Source organism: Lytechinus pictus, chromosome 3, assembly GCF_037042905.1.
Source record: "Lytechinus pictus isolate F3 Inbred chromosome 3, Lp3.0, whole genome shotgun sequence".
Classification (NCBI taxonomy): Eukaryota; Metazoa; Echinodermata; class Echinoidea; order Temnopleuroida; family Toxopneustidae; genus Lytechinus; species Lytechinus pictus.
In genome coordinates this window covers 59,533,372-59,557,454 of record NC_087247.1, presented here as the reverse complement: position 1 = coordinate 59,557,454, position 24,083 = coordinate 59,533,372, and the positions used below count along the sequence as shown (strand labels likewise).

Here is a 24,083-nt window from a genome sequence, read left to right as displayed (position 1 = left end):
CTATCTTCTTGTTCTTATTTTTTCTACATCCTTTTCTTTATTTTCTTTTTCTCCTCTCAATCCCCCTCCTTCTCCCCTCCCCTCCTCTCTCTTCTTCTCTCATCAATCGATCTCCTTCTCCCCCCCCCCCCCCTCCTCATTTTCCTCCTAATTCGTATTTCCTTTCCTTAAAGAGTCTTCAAAAGATTTCCTAAGTAATTTTGTAAAATGTTTCTCTAGTTTATGATTATTAAATCAGACAAAAAGCTTCATACCTCATCTGAAGAATACCTCCTCCAAAATGAAAGAGATTTCATAAATCATATTTCAGCGAGAAGAAAGAATCCACCTCCATAATTGGGATCGGGATCTAGATATCGGGACTGTACACACTTCTTTGATCAAAGTCCATTCTTTGAATAGCAAGTCGCCTCACCAATGATGTGGGTTTTTTTTTTTCTTTCAAAGAGCTCCCTAGGTACTCAGCATGCGTGTCTTCCCCAGTCTTACAAGTACCATTACCCTTTTTGCAGTAATTGATCCAGAAGGATTCTGAATTATTTTTATAGTGAAAGGAAGTTTACCCAGATGATAAGTTGATCTTAAAAAACAAGAATATGTTGGTGAATCTTTGAGAAAATACCAATTTATGGAATTATGGGGTGCTCACGTGAAGTTCAATGTCTACTGGTACGATATTATTTTTCTTTCAAGCAAAAGCATTTGAGGATGAAGGTTCTGTACATCTAAATGATTAGATCTTCAAGAGAGTGTTCTTGCATGGTATTTGAATACTTCTATAGCTACTTAGAAAGAAAATATGAAATCCCATTCTTAAGTTGAATGTTCTACTTCAATGTCAGAAGCTTATACAATATTTCATCTTGTTATGATATGAGGTATTGATGTAGCTTGGAAAATGAATAGAGCATGTATAAACAAATGCAAGTAAATTTAGATGCAAATATGATCCACGTACTTTTGACATTAATTTGAAGGGGTACAGTTATTACAAAAATTCACTCAGTTTCAGTTTGGTTTATTTTCATATCTAACAAAGTATATTACAATATATCATTCAACAAGAAAAAAATGTTAATGATAAAATAGTGCATTACAATATTTCAGTAGAAATAAGACTGTTAAAACGTACTTGTATGGAATTGCACATTGGATATAGACATGAAGATGAGAACATGCATGAAAGGTAAACTAAAGGCAGAGCTTATAATTTGAAGATTCCCTCTGAATAAATTATAGGTATTGTCAATTTGTTAAAATATATATAAACAAAAAATAGAAAGAGATATACTTAAAAAGAAAGAAAAAATTAGGGTGAACTGATGATGCTTTTGAAGAACACTAGGGAGCCGAGGGATTATTATTCAGGTATATGTTTAGGATAGAAGTTTCAATTTGTGTTTAAATATAGAGTATGTAACTAGAATTTTAAAGACAGGTTTGAGATTATTCCAAAGAAATTGACCATAATTGAATTATTTGAATTTTTTAAAAAGTTTTGTTATCACATGTATTTTGAATTTTCCACATTAAAAAAAATATATATTTGAAAGCCATTGGATGCTAAATTTCATTGTATATCTGCATTCATGGATCATTAATATAATCTTAGGTCTTGAACATTAAGGGGAAAATACACTAAAGTACAACATTCTCAGGTTTATTACAAAAGCCTGATAAAACGGGAAAAAAACTATAATGCATTCTCCGGTACTTTTTCCCCCATGAAAATTGTATCAATTTTTGAATTTGTATATAAGTTTATGTATTTATTTCTTGTCCATCATTAAAAATAGGAAGTCATTTTGTTTACATTTCAATATCAATATGTACATGGATAATTAAGATACAGCACAGATTATGTGATATTGAAAAAAAAAAGTATATAATTGAATTAAACAGAAATGGATGTTACAAGCAGTTTATACATGAGAATAGCAAAGAAGACACTAAGTAATCAAAACTCTCAAATTATCAATGATTGAAGTAAGTATGATTGTAAAATGTGCATATTTTATCATTCAAACATTCATCACTATGAGCTATGTACTGTGTCAATATAACCTAATAACGAAACAATAGTTAAAAGCAACTTTAAAAACTCTGAAATGTTGCTTCATATTTCAAGAGTAATTTCTTTCTCCAAATATTTTTTCATCAGCTGATTGACAAGATCCGGCTGCTCCTGTTGGATGAAGTGATTGCCGCCCTCTATACGCTCCACCTTCAGATTTGGGCAGAATTTCTCAGTGTCATAAGAAAGACGGGTGTGAAGGTAATCATCTCCTGTCCCCCAAATGAGCAGAGTTGGTGTCTTAACCACTCCAGTTTTGGTGAAGATCAGAGTAAGTTCATTACGGTAGTAGTTCATGAAGGTATGCAGACGATCTATAAGAAAATCAGATCAGTATCAATCATGTACAGTTCAGCTGTAGTATAGACTTTTAAAAAGTTTATTTATAAGTTTCTTTGGTACAGCAGTACGTCTTCTACCATAGGTGAATTTTTCAAATGAAAACTATGTTGAATTTTCATTTAAAAAAATGCAATCTTCATTTTCTATTTGTCATATTTTATTTTTAAGGGAAATTAAAGAATATGGCTTTTCTAGTTTTTGTTTTGCTTTCTTTGTTCTTTGAATTTCTTGACTCTAATAAATTAATAATTGATATGATCAGGATTTAATCAGTCTGCTAGAAAGTAACTAGATACTTGTTATTTGTTAATCAATGATATGTGGAATATCAGTCCAATTTGATGTCTATTGTGTCAATTTACTCATATAGATACTGCACACCACCAAACAAACCCACACCACCGAATCACTCGCACATAATATCTAAACTGCTCATTCTGACTTTACAATACCAAGTCACCCAGGAAAAATGTGATTACCTGGTCTTGATATAGAATACTTGAATGCTTCAATATCTTCATCAGTAGTTTCGCCATGTTTACATTCTTCATTGATCATGTTGTAATCTCCCATCTGTACTCCCCTTTCAGGGAACCATGGCATTTGGAAGAAAAATATGTACCTGTCAAACAGTTTCAAACAGAAAAGATTTATCCATTATACGGTGGATCAATTATTTATAGGCCTAGTGAAAAGTATCACTACAGTATTTCATATGGATCATTGGCTATATTATTGTACCTCTTCAGAATGGAAATAGCCACCTCTCGCAAACCTCATGGACGGTAAGATTAGGGTCCCCTAACACAAAAAATCAACGATTAATCGTACATTCGATTTTAACGAGTAATTGTACATTATAATCAATAGAATCAATCGTACAAATCTGTTCTACATTCATTGCTTTGTAGATCTGCTATTCGTGTGCAAATTTCTTTCACGCGACACCCGTTTTCATGCATGTGTACGTCTGGTCATCATCGTATATGCCCCTTGAGCCGGCGGCGAACCTCTACTAGCTATGACAGCTGGCTGGAGATATCGAAATGCAGGGCCCACAATAGATTATGACATGGATAAGAAAGTGGTTTTTCAAACAAATCGAGTACATATTGAGTGAGGAAAAACTTACTGAATTAAGGCTTAGATATAGATCATTACAGTCCATCGAATCAATATTGTATTTAATGTGGATTATTGGTGGATCACTGGCAATTGATTCCATGGGTCAGATGACCTCTCCAGCAGAAACCATTTTGCATGCGTTGATATCTACACAGCATGTATACGTCTGAATACCAGCCGAAATTGCGTTTTTTTTTCTTTTGTTTACTCCTTCTACACAAACGATATGCCTCTAGCACACAATGTAATGTGCATCATGTTCTACTTTCCCCAGAAATGGGGGATTAGATTCAAATTCCCGGGGGGACCACTTCCATTGATGAGTGGATACCAGGCACGACCATGCGGTTTCAAAAAGCACCCTAAACAAGGGAAGCAAGGCTTTTCCAGATTATGAAAATGCATCTCTTAAGTATTTGGCTTGTGAAACCCTACAAGTATTGGAAATATATCACTTTTTTCAGTATTTTAAACATCGTTTTTGACACCCTTATAACATTACAAAGGCCTATATACGTAACCTACTTGCCCACTCTGTCCCCTTTTACGCGTGGTCGCGCCTGGTATCCACTCGTCAATGGAAGTGGGCCCCCCGGGCGGCCTCTCGAGCTCTGGGAGGAACAAAATGTGGCTCTGGAAAGTCGTCCTAAATCGGATATATCGCTGTTACCATAGTAGCAACCAGAATTTTGCACACGAAACGCATATTGAATGTTTCCGTTGCAGATGCGAAACAAAAAAAAATCTCATGTCACACAATTTGCATTGCAGGACAGAGTTTTACGACCATGACGACAGGCCCAAAAGTCTCTTCCAAAATCAACTACTGTCGTAAATAAACGTTCGCGTTCTCCAACGAAAGGTCGGGAATAATGCTTCTCTAGTTGAACATTTGACAGTGACCACATTAAAGCACATACATTACACCAAAGCCTAAATTGATTTTGGATGGCTGTTTTATCTTTAAAAGATTGTCATCATTATCATCTTCATTATAATTACCTTGGTACTAGATTACTTAATTGAATTTTAGGCTAAGATGGGGGGAGCTACCTATTGCATATAGAATTTTAATTGTCTTAGCTGTTGCTCACCATGACTTGATTATTTGTGGCAAGTATAATGATACAAGCTCATTGAATCTATCAGGGTGTGGTATATTCATTGCTATATATTTATCCACCATTTCAGGATACTGTGCAGCAAACTTCCATCCTATCAATCCACCCCAGTCATGTCCTATCAAGATACATGTCTCATGTCCTAGAACATGGATCAGTTCACACACATCTCCTGTATTTGAGAAATAAAAGGATAATTATCTGTTTTCACAAAAATGTTAACTCATGAACTAATTGTAGTGGTGTATCTTTCGTGGCCTATATATATATCCACAAAAGATACATGGTGTACCGTAAAGTCAATACACTCTTCTTCTTCACCATGAAACCTTCAGAAGTTACAAGGACAATTTGCTCTTTTATAGTATACAGTCTTCACACGGCCTCAATCACAGCTTCAGTACCGAGACTGTCCTGAGACTGTAGCAGTGTTGCCTTCAGTGTGAATTCTCGGACCTGCAATAAACTACCCCGGGATAACCTCGCCTCCCTATAACTCTGCAACAAACTATCGCTATTCGCAAGCCATAGTAATAGCAGCGGGGACAGCCCTGCGACTGTCGCGGTGTTCATTCAGTGTGAAGGCACACCGCTACAACTCCGGGATAAACCACTTGTGATATCTTTACTATAATGTGGGGGCATCGTGGTTTAGTGGTCATGACTCTCGTCTTTCAATATGAAGGACGTGGGTTCCATTCCCCACCCTCAAATATTTCCGGTGTATCAAAGTCAGGTCACTCACTGGGTCACAAGCCTACACGTGTTTTGTTACCAAGGTCATAAAAAATCACCTGCTGCAGTGTGAACGGATACATGAAATTTATCTCAGGACTGTGCCTGGATAACTTTTCTACTCTGAATGCATTTATAGCGGGTTTATAGCGGTGCCGCCCTCCCTCAACAGCACCAGGATAAATTTTAAAACCAGTGTGAAGAGGGTATTAGAGGTATATTCATACTTAGAATGGATCTTGTGGAATCACCGTGGTGTAGCGGTTCTGACTCTCGTCTTGTAATCAGAGGGTCGTGTGTTCGAATCCCACCATGGCCTAGCGCCCTTTGGCAAGGCGTCAATCCACACTTTGCCACTCTCACCCAGGTGCTAATTGGGTTCCGGTAGGAAACAACCGTCATTGTGGTTGGTTTAGCAAGTGTGCGCCTAACAGGCTGCTTGAAATGCTATGAATCCAGTGACCGGGTAATAATAATTGTGAAGCGCTTTGAACAGTCGTAGATTGATAAAGCGCTATATAAATGCCAATTATTATTATCTTCTTCAGTTTATCAATTAATGATTGGGAATATTTTAAGAGTAGGTCCTAATTTAAGTTTATGAATGAGGATGGATCATTTTCTTTCAATTGGCTATTATCATAAAAAATTGTTTCTACTTATAAAAACATTGTTTTCTACAAATAAAATAGAGTTTTTAAGGATGTTACCTCTGTAAATTTGAAAATAGGTCAAAAATTACGCAAAATTACAAACAAGTGATACAGAACAAGTGGATATGATATACATGTATGAAACAAAGGTTGTAGCTCACCTGTGATAAGGTCACAAGTATAGTTCATCTTTCCTGGAGGACCATCTGATTCACCAACACCTCTCATATCAATGGCTACACAGCTAAGTAGAGATTGCAAGCATGTCAATGGTTTGTATTGTTTGTTCACAGAAAAGTAGATACTGGATATTTTTCAATTGATTTTCAAGAAAAAAGAAGGCTGTCAATATCATTGTGTTTGCAATGTTTAACCTTCATAAGAATTAATGTTTATAATTCATATTGCCTTCAGCATTTTATTAATTATATGTCAGATTTGTTCGGCATTTTTGGAGTATTTCTTTGGATCAGATTTTGGATTGACTTTCAGATATCTTGGTGAACCTAAGAAGTTTTTTGTCTTTCTGATTGTGTTTCAGGCACAGTTATATCATGCATGGTTATACTTACTGATAATCTTTATTGAATGTTCTGATCTGATGTCTCCATGAATACCAGCATTCTGGAAAGCCATGTAGAAATAACATCAAAGGATTCTTAGGATCACCTGACTCTACAATATGAAGCTTTATGTCCTAAAGTAGAAGAATTAAATATTATTGGAATAAACGCTATAATTTAAAGACTCCATATGTATTCCAGTATTCAAGTCATCTTATGAAGTTAAGTTTTATGCAAGTGAAATTGCAAATTATAGTGACGTATCATTTTCAGTCAAGAGGTACATAGCAGGGTACACAGAACAGTGAGAGCTCTCCTAACAAGTTGTGAAGTAATTGCTGTCACATAGGATTATAAACACCAAAAAGACACTTTGTAGCCTCCATATGCATCAGTGTCTTTATGTTTTTTGTTAAATGTTTAAACTTGTAGAATTTGTAGCTCAGGATTACTTGAGACCTAGGAAACATTCAATCACGTGCTAATGTTGTATTTCTGTGACCAGGGAATTTTAAGTTTTCTGACCTTTCTTTAAAACTGTTTCGGTGATAAAGACACTAGTCATGAATGATTATTTAAGTGAAATACTTAAGTTGGCCTAACAACCAGCAAATTTGCCCCTACACCCGTCATCTTCATTTCTTCTGGTTACGATACCTTGCTTGCAGGGAAATAATTACTTGGAGGCTCAGGGCGATTTGCCCCTTCATTTCTTCTGGTTACGATACCTTGCTTGCAGGGAAATAATTACTTGGAGGCTCAGGGCGATTTGCCCCTTCATTTCTTGTGGTTACGATACCTTGCAGGGAAATAATTACTTGGAGGCTCAGGGCGATTTGCCCCTCGTTTCTTCTGGTTACGATATCTTGCTTGCAGGGAAATAATTACTTGGAGGCTCTGGGCCATTTGCCCCTGAAATGCTCAAAAGAGCCCTCAGACATAAAAAAAGTCCCAGAAAATCCTGATTTACTGCTATGTTAAGATTAAAGCATATCCAATGTTGCAGAAGAAAAGTAGCCCCTCCCCCCAAAAAATATAATGATAATAATTTTGAAATATAGAGCTAATAAAACTTTAATGGACACTTGCCTTGACTTGGACAAACTTATGGTTTCCAAGCTGTGGATCATCCATGCAAGCTGGTCTCTCTAATCTTTCTTTCTTATAAAACAGCCAGCATGGTCCATGACGTAACAATCCTTTCAGGACAATGAATATTACCACAGGAATGACCAAGATGTACATTGGTAGGTAGTACAAGGTCCTCACACAGCTATATTTCAAAATGCTCATTCTCACACTAACGTTTAGGAGTCTAGATGGCAAATTCATCAAACCATAGCGATTGCAAAAGGGAAATCTGCATGAAAGTGATTCAAAATTAATCTCATATAGATAATTGATAGTACTTAGTACAGTGTATATATAGCAATATTCATTCTGGGTGATAAAATTGTCAGGTTTTAAAAAAAAAAAAAACTTTTCCTCTTGCTGGACAATATTTTTTCAAAGAATTTTTTTGGAAAACAATTTGTGAGAAGTTAAGCCATGAAAAATTAAGTTATTTAAAAAACAAGGATGAACGATCTTTCTCATTTTCAATGCAAGCTTGTCTTTTCAGTCTTTCTTTCGTATAGCACGTAACAAGCATTATATGGTTGTTCTTAAAAAATGTAATTGCCATATTCAAAGAGAAGATAGTTAGCAATTTTCCATACAGTGTTTAGAAACAAAAATGCAATTATTTATAAAACTCTGGCATTTTAATACTAGACTACATGTACATGTAGTACTTCATATCTTCATTCATTTTTTTGTTCCTTCTAACTTTTTGTTTTAATATGCCCATGTGGGTCTTTATGTATTCTAGAGAGATCTCAGTTTGATTTCACCATGATTTCATGCTATGATGAAATGAGTTGAGTACTTTCTATAAATAACAAATAAAAATAACCACGTTAAAACTGACCTGTGCTTAGAATCCTTGTGACTATAAATACAATAAACAATGTAGCCTGTAAAATCACTATGTCACTCTGTGGAGTACAAACACTAAACAGATTATATTTCTGTATTAACTATCTATTAAATATAGGAAAGACTTGTGATATTGATACTGTACAACCTTATCTACATGTAGATATGATACTATTAAAGGGTATATGTGCAGTCATTATTTCTCATACTCCTGTTATATCTAACAAACACTGGTCAAATTAAAGAGTACTGTACAAAGTTCAATTTTGCTTCTAGCTGTTCAAGTTATCATTTATTTAAACTGATAATATTGTTTGATCTTTATTCAGTCATTAGAATCTTGCAATTTTTAAACACATGCAGATGTTTTTTTTCTCTCTCTGTCTCTTCCTCACAGCATTCACTTTTAGTATGATATATGATGGCAATATATATAAATTAGGGAAGTAGGATAAGTAGTTTTAAAATGACCTAGAATTTTCTCCAAATGTACAAGGGTTGTCAGGACTGTTTCATTGAAACAAAAAAAAGAGAGAGAATTTTGGTTGAACAAGTCATATCACTTATCACATTATGGCATCATCACTTCAGTAGGATAAATGTTGTCGTCATGCGACTTTATACGTATAGTTCATTATGACATCAGTGAGTGTCATTGTGCTCTATGCATTGCATTGGTTTCATTGTTGTACGCGTTGTATATTTCATGCATTCGGGCATGCGCAGTAGACTGTCGAATACGGTCTCATATTCAACGGCAAGCTTTGTACAGGAGCCTGTGGAATATTCGTCGGATTTTGGTCCTTTTTAGGGATATGCTCTGATACTCCACGGGCAATTGATGCAGACCAAAATACGCTAAAACGCTCTACATAGATGATAATAGTATTTAATGATTCACCAACAAAGATTATTCATTATTGTATATTGCTAATATGCAAAACTAAAGAGAAATATTTCAAAGAAATAAAAGAAAACATTGACTAGATTATTAATGAGGAAATTGTACTAAACTTCGCTTACAAGCTATTTACAGGAAAGCATAGTAAAAAAAATTACTCTACAAGATATTTTTTGATGAGTCTGTTGACAATGTCAGGCTGTTCCTGGTGCACCAGCACATCACCATTTTCTATTCTTTCTACAATTAATTGACGACAAAGTCTTTCTGTTTTATCCACCAGCTTGTTGTCAAGAGCATAGTGTGACGTGGCCCAGATGAGAAGAGTAGGTGTGGTGACATAACCTGTTCCATGGAAAAATTCATGTGCTGCATTCCTGTAGTAGTTTAGAAATGTAGTCACTCTCCCTGTAGTGAAAAAAACAAGGCTTCACAATTAAAATGGGCAGTCTCATTCATATAATGATGATATTCCGTTATAACTTCTGAAGGTTTCCATGGCGAAGAAGAATAGTGTAGTAGGTTTCACGGTACACCATGTATCTTTCTTGGGCAAGTGTTGGTCCTGAAAAGGACCACCCAATCTCGACGTTTCGACAAGTGTGTTCTTGTCATCCTCAGAACACACTTGTCGAAACGTCGAGATTGGGTGGTCCTTTCAGGACCAACACTTGCCCAAGAAAGATACATGGTGTACCGTGAAACCTACTACACTATGATATTCAGTTCTTCTGTAGTGTATATCGTCGGCGTTTATCCAAACCGTCATATCAGTTAATTTTGGTCGAAAAGTTGATTTTTAGATTTTTGCAGAAAATGAAATGTACAAGTCCTATTCAGGCTATTCTGTTCATAACTAAATTTCTAGGCAGCAATTTATTTTAGTTTCTGAGATATGAGGGGTTTTCCATGGCAATGCCAGGAAAATTGTTTATAAAATGCGCAAATCCCGTTGGAAACGTGTACTGTAGCAAAGCAAACAACAACTGTACGCACTCAATATGCAAATGCGCGGTCCGCCAAACCGTCGTATGGGCACTGCATTGTCTTTGCCCGTGAAAAAGCGATATGTTTTGACTGGCCGCATGCATTTAAATCGCAGTCAGGGTTGTTGTATCGCCTATGGCGTTTTTGTACAAGAAAAATCTAAACCACTCAAACCAAAATTACAATTGTATCTCTTTTGCTTTTGCGATACCTTCTCTGATCCTTGGTTTTGTATAGAAATAAAGATATCAATGTCAAGCAATTGTCTTGGTCTTTCCAACCATGTATTTTTCTTGCAATGAATATGATGTAAGGCTTGGGAACTGAGTGTGAAAATTATAGTGAACTTTGAAGTCAATTTTCTCTGAAATGGGTTTGCACCGTCTTATGTGTGATACGACGGTTCAGATGACCATCAACGATATATACCATACATCTATAAGCACTTCCAAAGAGACTTTGGATGATAATTTACCTCACCTGAGCTGAGTGCAGTACAGTGTGGATTATTTAGATATACATGTAGGGCTTAAAATACAGAAGAACGGGAAGTCAAATCTGATCACATGTAAAGCAGGCTTTGAAGAGCTCTTGAAAATGGAAAAGAAATTTCTTCATATATCTTCCCAGTAGATATATCAAATAAGTTAAAGGGAAAAAATAAGTTACATAATATTTCTTGCCTGGTCTTGAAAGAGCAAATTTGAAGGCTTCTATATCTTCCTCAGTTGTTGGGCCCTTCATGCAATGTTTCTGGAGTATTATATAATCACCCATTGACAGCAACATCTCTGGCAAGTATGGCAGTTGAAAGAAAAACACATACCTGAAAGAAGAAAAAAATGTTCAAAAACCTGTTAATTTCCTTCCCTGATATATTTTGTTTGTTGCTTGTATTTTTAAACTTTAATTGCAAGTCAAGTTTTCATGGGAGCTAAATAAGAGAGCTGAATTAAAGCTATATTATACATATACTATAAAGGATCATCCTCAGCATTTTGATGCTATTAAATTGCTCAAAAGAAAGAGAGATAGGAGAGTGCCTGTCATTGTTTAATCCATGCAAGCTTGAGGAGATTTCTGAGTATTGTCATAGAATCCCAGAATTCCTGATAACAATTGGTTTACTACAAAACTTTTCATCTTTCACTGTTCAAACTTGATGAGTGAAGGATACAGAAACACTTGCCTACATTTCAGTAGAAAAGAAGTGAAAAAGAATATATGGTATAAAATTACCATGAGCGCCACAGCTGAGGTAAGTAGTAGCTTTGAAAGAGTTCTCTGAATCTATTGGGATGAGCTGCATTTATAATGATTAGTTTGTTCAGCTGTTCTGGGTAACGGGTAGCAAAGTCCCAGGCGATCATACCACCCCAGTCATGCCCTACCAGGATACAGGAATCATGACCCAATACACCAATCAGCTTATGAATGTCTTCTGTGAAAAGAAAGGAAGAAATATAGGTGATTTATTCAAGTGAATATATTATTATATCAGTTAAATACATTATGTGTTGGCTTTTAACCAACTGTCAGCTATAATTTCTTCTCAAATCTAATACTTGTTTAGTCTGAGAATGTATTTAGAAATATACTGAGATCATTGTTTGTGTCACTTGGTTTAGAGAATATTCTAAAACCCCCAATGTTTTAGTGGTAGGAATACTGATCTAAAATTAATCATTGAATGATATGTGTTCAAGATGATCTGGGTCCTTCCACATATGAATATGAAAATCCATATTTTATTGTTCGAAATAGACATGAAATGAAATACTCCAAAAATTTGCTTTGCCCAATTGATCATGGGCCCGGCAGCCGCTGTGCAGCACCAGATCGACGAGGCTCTATCCCTTTTAATCGTTGAACGCCAAACAGGGTAGCAGCAACTCCCATCTTTTAACATCTTTTGGTCTGCCGCGGCCGGGGTTTGAACCCCCGACCTCCCAGTTGTGAGACAGACGCTCTACCAACGGAGCCAACACACCGGTATATAATTTAGTGCTCAATTGTAAATTTGAAACAACAGTTCTGAATGGTACAATATAGTCTAAAGATCTCCATGTACTCAAGGGAAATCATCTCTGGTCCAACAGGGTTTCATACTATCTCTTTGGGCAAAGGGATTTTGTAGCTAATATTGGCTATTAAGGATAGTCTCTAGTAGTAGGTCTCTTATTTCATTTATTATTAATTTCAGTGAGAACTTCACAGCATCTTTAATATGTTGCCCTTTTCTTGACTGCCTGTATAGCCAAAACGCAAAACTCCGACAATGAGATTAATACCTAAGAATAGTAATTATAATTACCAGTGAGTTTATCTAGACTGTAGAACTTCTTGGATAGTGGGGCATCTGACTCACCAGTTCCTCTCATGTCAAATGATACACAACTAAAGTAGCAAACCAGTTGAAAAAATGTTGGACAGACTAATGAATTTATCAAAGGAGGTTATTTGTTTAACACATAATTTTGATGGTCCAAGTTGAGTGATGATGACTTAACTAAAAGAAAAGTTGCATTTTAAAAACAAGAGTAAATGTGTAAGGATGAAGCAGACTGCACAAGACATCATAAAGCTTTTATAAGAAAAGCTTACAATGTTAGAAATGTAGATTAACTGCATCACTTATTTTAAACCAAACATTTGTACAAAATTATGATTGTTTAATGAGGTTGTAGAACACTGCATAAAGATAAATCAATGAAAGGGAAGACAAAAGTTATGAATGTTGAATAAGAGGTTGTGTCATAAAGTTATGAATGTTGAATAAGAGGTTGTGTCATAATAGCATGGACTTGCCTTCAGAGATAGACTAAAATGTGTATTGTTTTATTCATATCATGATGAGGTTTTAGCAACTACATATTGTATTACTATCAAGGGCTCTCCATATTTCTTTTATTTCATTTGCATTATTTTGATACATGTAAATGAAATATGTTTTGGAAATGTTTCCTTATTTGGTTACTTTGTTTGAATGAGGTCATACTTACTGATAATCTTTATTGAATGTTCTGATCTGATGTCTCCATGAATACCAGCATTCTGGAAAGCCATGTAGAAATAACATCAAAGGATTCTTAGGATCACCCGACTCTACAATATGAAGCTTTACATCCTAAAGTAGAAGGAATACAAATAAAAAAGGTGAATTGTAAGGTAGAAAGTAAAATAGCAATGGTAAGAGACATATTTCTTGCAATGAAATTTGAAATGCATATTCTCAAGTAGGAAGGTGAAATTTCTTCTTATAGGTTAAAAGATTAAATTATTTATGGTCTTTCATACTACTGTTTGGATCAGATATAGATATATGAGTAGGATAACTTGGCAAGAAAAGCCAGAAAGCCTGACCCTGTAAAACATGTTAAGAGTGAAGAATCAAGAGAAAGGTACCAAGAGTACCCAGAATAAAAAGTAAAAGTCAAGAACTGAAGAGGGATAAAACTGCAAGAGCTTGCTAGAAGGATAAAATATTTTCTTTGAACTGGGAGAAGGTACTTGGTGTGCATATTTGGTATTAAAACAGTGGAAGAATACTTAATTCAGCTTTCTTTGATTCAATCCATTAAAAAGAAGGTAGTGTTTTGTAATCTCTACAATATGAATGTGCATTGTCAAAAGAGTATATGTTTGAAGACTAGACATGATTGTGGAAATGACACAGATGAATGTACAATATCATAGTATAGCAAATCAGACTGCAAACCAAGCAGAGGGATGAGGAGAGAGAGAGAGAGAGCTGTATTTTTTCTATTGAATAGTACAAACAGTGAGTATTGAATTGCATTGAATAGCACATCAATACCTTACAGTTGTCCTACCTCCACAGTAACAAATTTATGGGAGCCAAGCTGCAAGTCCTCCATGCAAGGTGGTCGTGAGTTCCTGGTCTTTCGATGAAACACCCATCGTGGTCCTTTGAAGACCAGGGACAGCAGAAGAACAAGAATGCCCCTTAGTACTCCAAGTAGGAAAAAGGGCAGATAAAACAGGCCTGTGATAGTGAAGAGCTGAAGAGGGTTCCCCATTATAGACCTATGTATAGCGGTAGGAAAATGATATAATTGGTACCTCTCTGCTCTAGTTCTGCTGCCTATACTATTGCTGAACAACACAAAGAGTATTTCATACAATCAGAATTGTAAACAGAGCAAAGTCTGCTTAATTACAGCAAAACATGCTGTATTTGTATTGCATGTTGTTCAAAGGGTGTGTTTATGCTTCCATTGCTGAGACGGAATCAGCGTTTTCAAACGTTGTTTCAGATCGGCATTCGCAAACGTGGTTCTGTGGGTGCTGTTTATGCTTTGTTTTTCAGAGGCGAAATCGCGATTTGCTGCTGGCTTCGCATCGTAATCTCCGTTGAGCAGGAAAGCGAGGTCAAATTGGGCACGCCATTTTTTGAAAGTTTTTTTTTTCCGAGTGTCGTTATGGTCGACTATTATTTAAACTTCAAACAATTTCCGATCTTTTAGTAATTGCATGGAGCTACTTGATGTAGCCATAGAATTTCTACCATGGTGAGGATAATAATAAAACAAAATAAAGAATATTAAAGTCTACGTAAGAAAATAATAAGACATCTATTTATTCATGCTACTGGGGCTTCTGGCCCAACGATGTCTCCTCACCATAATTCATGTTCCGGGTTTTTTGTAAATCCCTCAACATACATCGTGATGACAATTAGATGAAGAGTACAGTACTTAACTTGATAATCACACATGCAAATGTACATTGGTCATTATTATATAGAACCAGGGATGTGTGAGGTAATTCCCTGTTAGAACCATGCGACTGTATTTGCCCGCGGATTTTCATCTCACCGGAAGCATGTACCGGTACCAATTGACCTCATTTAAACAGGTTTAATCGTGGTTCTGTTTATACTTCCCCAGAAACCCTGATTCTGGTCGAACAATGTTCTGAAACGTACCTTTTTGTAAGCTTACAATCAGTGTTCTGAAACGTTGTTTAAAAGCGTGAAAGTAAGCATGGATGCAACTGTGTTTTGGACTAATCACGTATGAAAACGCTGATTCTGGCCTGAAAAGTGGAAGCATAAACACACCCAAAGAAACTCTAAGACAAGGGAGTTGTTATGAAGGAGAGGGGTCAAGCTGCTTTCTTCTGTGTCCATTCTTTACACCACTGATAAGTTATCTGCTAACCGGGTAGTTAGATAAAAAAAACATAAGTCGTTCAAAACTCACATATCAGAACACTGTATCTTGGCAACTGTTCACTGTCCCTTTTAATGATTTTTTATTAATGATCAAATGTGTAAATGCGTTTCGTGAAGGAACGTAAACTTGTATTTTCTTAATTATTTCAACTACAAATAAAACATACAGAAACATGCACTGTAAGCAAAGTACCTAATATTGAAGATTGTAAATCATGGATTAAATGACAGTGTGCAAATGATCAGAACATATTCAAATATTGAACTTTCGTAAGAATCTAATTTTCCTTTTATCAACTTTGGTACAGTGCTAAATTTGAGAACTTCTCTGATGTCCTATATTCCATAAAGCATTTATGTATTCATGAGCTTTATAAAGCAATATATTATAAATTTGAAACTGGTACTTGGGCTTCCGAAAATAAAGCCAACTGGAATGTTACGAATGTAATTGTTGTGATTTAGAACCCATCTATGCATTTGCATAAATTACAAGAGTTAAAGTTCCTTCCTAACAACAGGTACTTATGACTTTTAATTCCCCTCCACCCTTGATACTTATTTCCAATGTTATGCTTGTTTGATTTTGCTTTCTTTATTCACATCATTTTTTTGTTTAGGCAGACTGGCTTACCAGGGTAAATATTACATCTATGCTTTGCCGATTCCATTCTAATTTTTGTTCATATGACCTCATGCTTGAATGGAAATTCATACAGAATATAAAAATGAGTTGATTGCCAAGGCCTGCCACCATTCATGTAGAAATATGCTAGTATGAAATAAATCCCTTTTACAGGACAAAAAGATGCCTTTTTCAATTTCTGAAGAACATGCCCATTTGGTATAGAAGAGATTGTTACCCTGCAAGTGAGTACTTGATGGATGCCCCAATCTGTTGACTGGAATTGTATGACTAGGCCTACGTGTTTCACAAAGTAATCAAAATCAAAGCTGAATTAAAGGGAAATCCAGCTTTGGTCATAAAATGTTGTTTTGGAAAGGAGAAAAATCAATAAAAAAGAATGGTGAAAGTTTGAAAGAAATCGGACAAACAATAAGAAAGTTGTGGCTGCTTCAAAATTGAGATCGATAGGACTATGAAGATTTCAAATTGGCAACTGGGTAAGTGGACAACTTTCCCATATACATGTACTTAATTATCAGGGATTTTAGGTTTTCTTTCTTCTAAGTACCAATTCCCCTGGGACAGTAATCTAAATAAAAACCCAGGTAGTATATTGTTTAATGTCCTCATGAAAGAAAAATATAATTTGAAATGAAGTAAAACTTTTGAAAAAAAATATGACATTTAAGCCATTTTATGGATTACATGGAAGAGTAGTCCTTGCCTTACATCACTGTGACATCACAAATGCGGCCAATTTGAAGTCTCCATGCATATAGTGATTACCAATATTACAAATTTTAAAAATTCAAAACTTATTGTTTGTCCGATATTGTTCAAACTTTCACCTATCAAATTGTCTGAATTTTCTTTTTCCTCAAAAAAATAAGTTTTCATTTGGGTTGGATTCCCCCTTTAAAGGGGGGTGAACTGTGTGTTATAAAATTTATAACACACAGTCAATGAGAGATCACATAGTTTCAAAATATACGTTTTCAGATATCTACTAATACTACAGAGAAAAAATTGACCTATAATTGTATTTGTATCGAGAAACCAAAATGTTTTGAGAGGAAAAGTAATTGTTTTGCTACTTGGTAACATAATTATTGCGGTATAAATATATTGAGTAGTTAGTTAGCATGTTATCATTCAAGTCTGTCTATACATAGAGATGTATACTAATTACGCTAGAGTGCGGAGTCGCCATAGGCCACGTACTTAACGTCTGTGATTGCGTGGAGCGTGGTAGGCCATTGCTCGATAGGTCTTGATTTGCAAACGTACCCGGATGTACACATAGCTCGTGCGTTGTAACGCTGTGAAAAAGGGAAAAAGGGATGCCGTCTCCGGCCTTTTTTCTTGAAGAAAAGAATCCAACCTCGTTACAATCGAAAATATTAATGACAAATTGCATTTCGATTGATTATTAGTGTGATTACATGGGGATTATGCTGTGAATTTGGCATTTATACCTGACTTCTCGGGATGAAATTCTTTATATAATTTTTGCATTTACCTCTCTGTTTATAGGCCTATTTTAGATAATAATAGATAATAATATCTATTATATCAGATAAAATAAAAATATACAACGTACATTAATGGAAAAATTGACAATTAATTCAAAAGACAGTGAATTAGCCCATCTTCTCCGCTTGATATCCCTACCTTTAACTGCATCGTCCTTTTCCACATTTCCTTCATTCACGTCACTTGATGTTCTCATGACCAATTTGTTTATGTTGGATATAATATTTTAATTTCTATATAGGCCTACTATATGCAACTTGCTTTAATTTGTAAGAAATATATCATTAACAATAATTTGTATAAGTTAGTGTTTTGATCTTTGATTATGCGCTATTATAATAGCAAGTAGTAATTATAAAGGGTATCTCATTACTTTTCTTGGCGTTACACCAGTGTACATTCTAGAATCGATTTTTTATTCGCTTTTTAAAGGGTGGGTGTAATTAAAGACTAGTGTCATACGCATCCAATCAAAATTACTTTGACACACTATAATCAAAATAAAATAGGGGCGCGACTGCATGGATCCCTCCGGGGGGGGGGGGGGGGGGGCACTCAGTATATAATGCATAGTGGGTATGTGCCGCGGAGGGGACCCCCATTTTCACACTCATATTTCCGTTCCAAGGCATAGCATTTTTGTCTTATTGAGAAAAAGAACAAAGAAAGCCGCTCCAAAGCATAGCATTTTCTTATCGAGAAAAAAAGAAGAAAGATATCCGCTCCAAAGCTTCGCATATTTTCCGTTACACCGTTCCGGTCGCATTGATCTGCTACGATGGTGAAAAGCGGCCGCAGAGCGCTGTCCGACCATCACCTCTGCGCTAGCGTACCCGGCGCCCGTGCTAGCTGCATGCACGTATGCCCGTTCCATTGGGATGCACACAAAGGCGACCTGTTCCAAGGACCCCCGTTTTCCCAAACATTTGTAGTTCCGAAGCCTTTACCGAGGACCCTCCTTTTTACAATAAGCGCGCTCCAAGGCCCCCGTTTTTTGTCTCGCCCGCGGCACATACCTACTACTTTTTTGGTCGAGTACCCCCCCCCCCCCCCCCCCGGGGATCCCTCCCTAAAGTGAAAATGAACATGACACAATAAATGATTGTGATTTTATGCACCCCCTGTTTCAAAATCATTCTGCGGCCCCGTATGTCAATGATATTATAATTTTGTTCATCCGTGAAAACCTTATTACACTACTCAAAAAAAGTTAAGGACCACTTTTTAAAACGTACATAAAGATTTTATACAAGGTGTTTTATTTCTGGAAATACCTCAGTACAACTGTCCTAAATGTCCTTAAACACGCTGTAATCAATTTCACGCATGGGTGGTTTCAGTTGTTGCACAATGTCTCTCGCATCACTGCACATCCTGAAAAGTGGGCCCCGAGGGGTATCAGCTACCGACATGTAAAAACGAATGTCTGAGTGTCTTTCAGGCAGTTCAGTAACGAGTGTGACCACCTCCTGCAGCAATAACGGCTTCACAGCGCTGTCTCATGGAGCTGATGAGGTGATTGATGTCTCTGACGTCCAGTGCATCCCATGCAGCCTCCAGAGCCACACCCAGCTGCTGCAGTCCAAGTGGATGGGCTTCGAGCTGCTCGAGACTCCTCCCCATCATGTCCCAGACGTGCTCTATCGGGTTTAAGTCCGGGGACCTCGCTGGCCACTCCATACGCTCAATCCCCTGGCCCTCAAGGAACTCGGTCACCACCCTAGCTCGGTGGGCACGGGCATTGTCATCCATGAAAATGATGTTTTGTCCCACATTTTCTGCAAATGGCACCACTATAGGTTCAAGGACCTCATCCCTGTACCTCACTCCTGTCATTGCTCCCCCTGGGACCACGTAGAGACGAGTACGGTTGGCGTAGGTGATGCCTCCCCACACCATGACGCTGCCTCCCCCATAACGGTCATGTTCTGCAATACAGGGGTCTGCAAATCTCTCTCCTGGTCGCCTCTAGACTCTCGAACGTCCATCATTGTGGTCAAGGGAAAATCTGCTCTCATCTGTGAACAGAACTCTACGCCATTGCTGTCTGGTCCATCTGACATGCTCCCGGGCCCAGTTGAGACGAATTCTTCTGTGAGCAGGGGTGAGTGGGACACACTGAGCTGGCCGTCTGGCATGCATATTGGCTCTGTGAAGTCGGTTACGGATTGTTTGAGTGGAAACAATCACTCCAGTTGCTGCAGCGAAGTCATTGTTGAGGCGGCGTGCACTGTGAAAGCGGTTGCGGAGGCTGAGATTCGTCAAGTAGCGATCATCTCTAGGGGTTGTCGAAACTGGTCGGCCACTGCGGGGTCTCTCGGAGTATAGCCCTGTCTCTCGGTGTCTTTGATTTGCTCTGCTAATGACACTGTGTGACACGCCCATCATTCTGGCTACTCTTCGCTGACTGAGGCCAGCTTCCAGCATCCCTAGGGCTCTGGCTACATCTGTTTCACTTAGGTGGTGTCTTGGCATTGCTGTTGTAGGCAAGTTGTTGATTGTACAGACTAAAGACGGAAAATGCTTTGGAAGACACTTGTCTTATGGCCCACTGCAATGATGCCAGAGACATCATGAAAGAACTGCATGTGTGAAATTGATGTCATTGTGTTTGATGGCATTCTGGACAGCTGTATCTTGGCATTGCTATTGTCAGCAAGTTGTTGATTGTAGAGACTAAAGACAGAAAATGCTTTGGAAGCCACTTTTGTACGGGCACATTGCAATGATGCAAGAGACATGAAAGAACTGCATGTGTGAAATTGATTTCATTGTGTTTGATGGCATCCTGGACAGCTGTATCTTGGCATTGCTGTTGTCAGCAATTTGTTGATTGTAGAGACTAAAGACAGAAAATGCATTTGAATCCACATTTGTACCACTTCACAATGGGCCCACTTTTCAGGATATGCAATAATGCGAGAGACATCATGCAACAACTGAAACCACCCATGTGTGAAATTGTTACAGGGTGTTTGAGGAGATTCAAGACAGCCATATTCGGGTATTTCTAGAAATACAACACCCGGTTTGAAAATTGTATACACACATTAAAAAGTGGTCCTTAACTTTTTTTGAGTAGTGTATAAAACAAACCTGAAAAATCAAACTCAGGTCCATAGGCTAGCCAATGAAATTAAAAGAATAAAATTAGAAGATCAAGTTAGTTATACTTTTAAAGTGACAAACAAAACTGAATATGCAAAACGCATGTTTACCGGTTTATGACATAGGCCGGTGCCAGTGTTTGGAAATCTTTGCCATAAATTTAACACAGACACAGTTAATAAATATTAACACAATCTCAAGACAGGTAATTATGATGATCACTCAACAGCTGACAATTTGTATAACATCTTATTCCAAGGATTTTCAGTTTTGCAATATTCAATAATATTATGTTTGGTTTTAGTACTCACAATTTTGCAACCGTTTTTATATAAGTTTATTAAGTTTGCATTTATGAATCTCTTTCATGATATTGTTATCAACTGGTTTTATACACTCAGTTTTAGTAATAATAATCTTTGTAGTATAATACAAATATCCTCAGTCTTCCCGCCCCTTTTCTTCTCTTCTCCTCCTTATTCCTCTCCTTCTTATTATTCTATCCTTGATTTGTTCACATAATATTGGTCCAATCATTAGGATCACAAACGCCGGCCATAATTATATCAACAGAATATTTCAGCCGGTTTGCCGATCTGCATAGTATTTCAGCCGGAGTGAATCAAGTTTAGACTTTCCAGAAAATCAAAGTGAAATTGTTCTATGTTGCGTTAAACACGCATTGTAATTTGTTTACTCTCCGAAATATTGAAATGTTTGCAAGTCAATAATACACGGTAAACATCCTACACTTTACCCCATGGCCTCCTGTACATTGCAAAATTGTACTACTGCATGCGCGCATTTGATATGCAAATTTTGCTGTCAACAAACATTTCTTAATTGCTCGCACGTATATAAGTAATCAATATGACCGGATGGTTGACAGCATTGGAAATTTAAATCATAAACTTATCAATTAATTGGACCAATGCATAAATCATTTTCAAATATTATCAATAAAAGTCATTTTATGACTCACAAGTTATTGTGATGTTGGTTACATCGACGTTTAAAACCATGGGGAAAGGAGTTAGGCTCTATATTCTTTATATGATTTCTATGTGTAGATCTAAATGGAAAATGAATTATAAAAATTATCAAAAGTAAAGAAATAAATTATCAGCAATCAGCATCATAGTAATTAGGAAACTATACTTGAAAAAAAATGCAATCGTGTTTTTTCGATAGCTTGTGTCTCGGATGCATCAGACACTGTGAAAGGGCCTATGAAATTTCTGAGGTCAACTTGAACACCAGATCATGTTAAATTTACAGGACCTAGAACGATATGCCTATAGGCCTAGCTGCATGTTGTTTTTAATATTCATCCCTTCCAAATCATCAGAAAATAGAAGTCATATATATGATACATCGAAATGTTATGACCAAAGCAAAAATGATTGGGGATGTATATTATCGTTGGACTGTATTATTTGTAGGATATATTATGACTGCCTATAGGTCTATATAGGCAGTTTTGTCCTCAGTTTTGATAGATTCTTTGTTAATTTGAACTTTAATCCAGTGCGATTTACAATATTTTGCTTTTCCATTTGCTTTCAAGCTCATATGTCATCATTTTGTTCCGTTTCTGTGCTATCACTGTACATGCCCCATAGGTAATGTACGCGCATGGCAGGCTGCGAAGACCTATCGAGTAATAGCGGCCGGTCTCCGCGTAATCACAGAGATTTGACGAAGTACGCCCTCTAGCATTATTAGTATACATCTCTATGTGTCTATATTACTAGACAACACTAGCATTATGGGCCAGGAAACTGGCCAGGTATGAGTAGTTGAGGACTCGAGATGGCGCTATTGGTTCGTATCTGCTTTAATGTACCATCCGCATTAGATCTAATATTCATTGCCTATTCTTCCATAGGTCTGTAAGCAACACAAAGCATCAATATGATTAAAAGAAGCTAACACACTGGAAAGTTGAATTGATGGGACTATGGATTCTAATGATCTAGAAGAGGATATTGAGGATGTTAAATTCTGGAAGTATATCAAGGAGGGAAATTCATCATTAGTTATTGGACATAAGAAGGTGAGATGGCGTGAACATATTTAATATCCTTGTTACTCTGTGATAAGTATGAATAAAATTATTGGTTAATTATTATTAGATATAGAGTGTTTTAGTGATATATTGATAACCAGGCAGTATTTTAGCTGATAATTTTTTTGGGTCCAAACAAAGACACCTGTACATCAAGGGGAAGATTGGACACTTTTAATAGGGCATGTAATGTAACTCTTTGAAAGAGTACCCATTAGCTTTGGGTAGGTCAACATTTGCATATTGAATTTTTGGGTTGTCTACAAAGTATAGGGCGAAATGAGAGAGGGGTGAGGGGATGTGCAATTCTGAAATTTTACTTTTTTTAATGCCAACAAATTCGAAAATAAGTATTTGATAGCAATATCTGTGAAAGGAGAGATAATAATAATTTTATTATTATTATGAAAGGAGAGATGAGACCATCCCCTTGCACCACCCCTGCATCCGCCTCTTATCATTTCACCTCTATGTTTTTACACAACCCGTATGCCGATTCATGACCAAACACTGTTTGGTCTCTTCCCATGTAGAAACGATCACCAAAGTGTCCAGTTTCCCCTTGGAGTATCTTTGATCCAACGTACCTTGGAGTATTAGACTAATTGGTGTCATAATAACTCACTGATAATTGATCTTCAGAATCCTCAAACCTTTTTACCAAAATATCTAAAACAGGGAAACAGGGTGAAGACTGGTGCTTTGTTTCTCTTAATCATGTAGATACCTTTTTTTTTTCCAATAGTAAATATCTCCGATGTCAATTTCGATTATTATGTTCTATGTACATGTATGTATATTCCCTTCTTTCTAATGATGTGCGTAGTTAATAGTTATTTATAGTTTCGTTTATATCTTACTTCAACTATTATGTTCTATCATAATGTATGTATATTTTCTCATGTTAATTTTACTGTGTATAATAAGACATATTGTGATTGTTTTTTAATATACAGGACCCCAAGGGAGAGCAATTTTTATGTTGATTGGGTATCCTGTTGAAATATTGTTAATAAATAGATGTATAACATTTCATGTAGTTCTTTGCCAATAATGGTGGTTTGTACATTA

The 24,083-nt window shown here is 36.5% G+C and overlaps 3 protein-coding genes across 3 annotated transcripts in view; 1 reads left to right on the top strand and 2 right to left on the bottom strand.

Annotated features, from left to right (window-relative positions):
• Positions 1-56: 56 nt before the first annotated feature.
• Positions 57-8,676, bottom strand: LOC129255451 (epoxide hydrolase 4-like). Its single transcript, XM_054893804.2, has 7 exons — positions 8,583-8,676; positions 7,703-7,973; positions 6,623-6,747; positions 6,212-6,294; positions 4,636-4,834; positions 2,896-3,038; positions 57-2,388 (listed from the first exon to the last, which is right to left on the bottom strand). The coding sequence occupies exons 2-7, from the start codon at positions 7,943-7,945 to the stop codon at positions 2,117-2,119; spliced, it is 1,065 nt and encodes a 354-aa protein (XP_054749779.2). The 5' UTR covers positions 7,946-7,973; positions 8,583-8,676; the 3' UTR covers positions 57-2,116.
• Positions 7,982-16,965, bottom strand: LOC129256180 (epoxide hydrolase 4-like). The gene is made up of 6 exons (XM_054894442.2): positions 14,312-16,965; positions 13,481-13,605; positions 12,793-12,875; positions 11,718-11,919; positions 11,162-11,304; positions 7,982-9,899 (listed from the first exon to the last, which is right to left on the bottom strand). Exons 1-6 carry the CDS (start codon positions 14,516-14,518, stop codon positions 9,646-9,648), a joined length of 1,014 nt encoding a protein of 337 aa, XP_054750417.2. The 5' UTR covers positions 14,519-16,965; the 3' UTR covers positions 7,982-9,645.
• LOC129256885 (inositol-pentakisphosphate 2-kinase-like) overlaps positions 14,316-24,083 on the top strand; it is a 24,284-nt gene continuing 14,516 nt past the window's right edge. The window contains exons 1-2 of the mRNA XM_054895097.2: positions 14,316-14,537; positions 22,833-23,000. Coding sequence (XP_054751072.2) covers positions 22,905-23,000 — 96 coding nt within the window. The 5' untranslated portion in view covers positions 14,316-14,537; positions 22,833-22,904. The remainder of the gene's footprint in view (positions 14,538-22,832; positions 23,001-24,083) is intronic.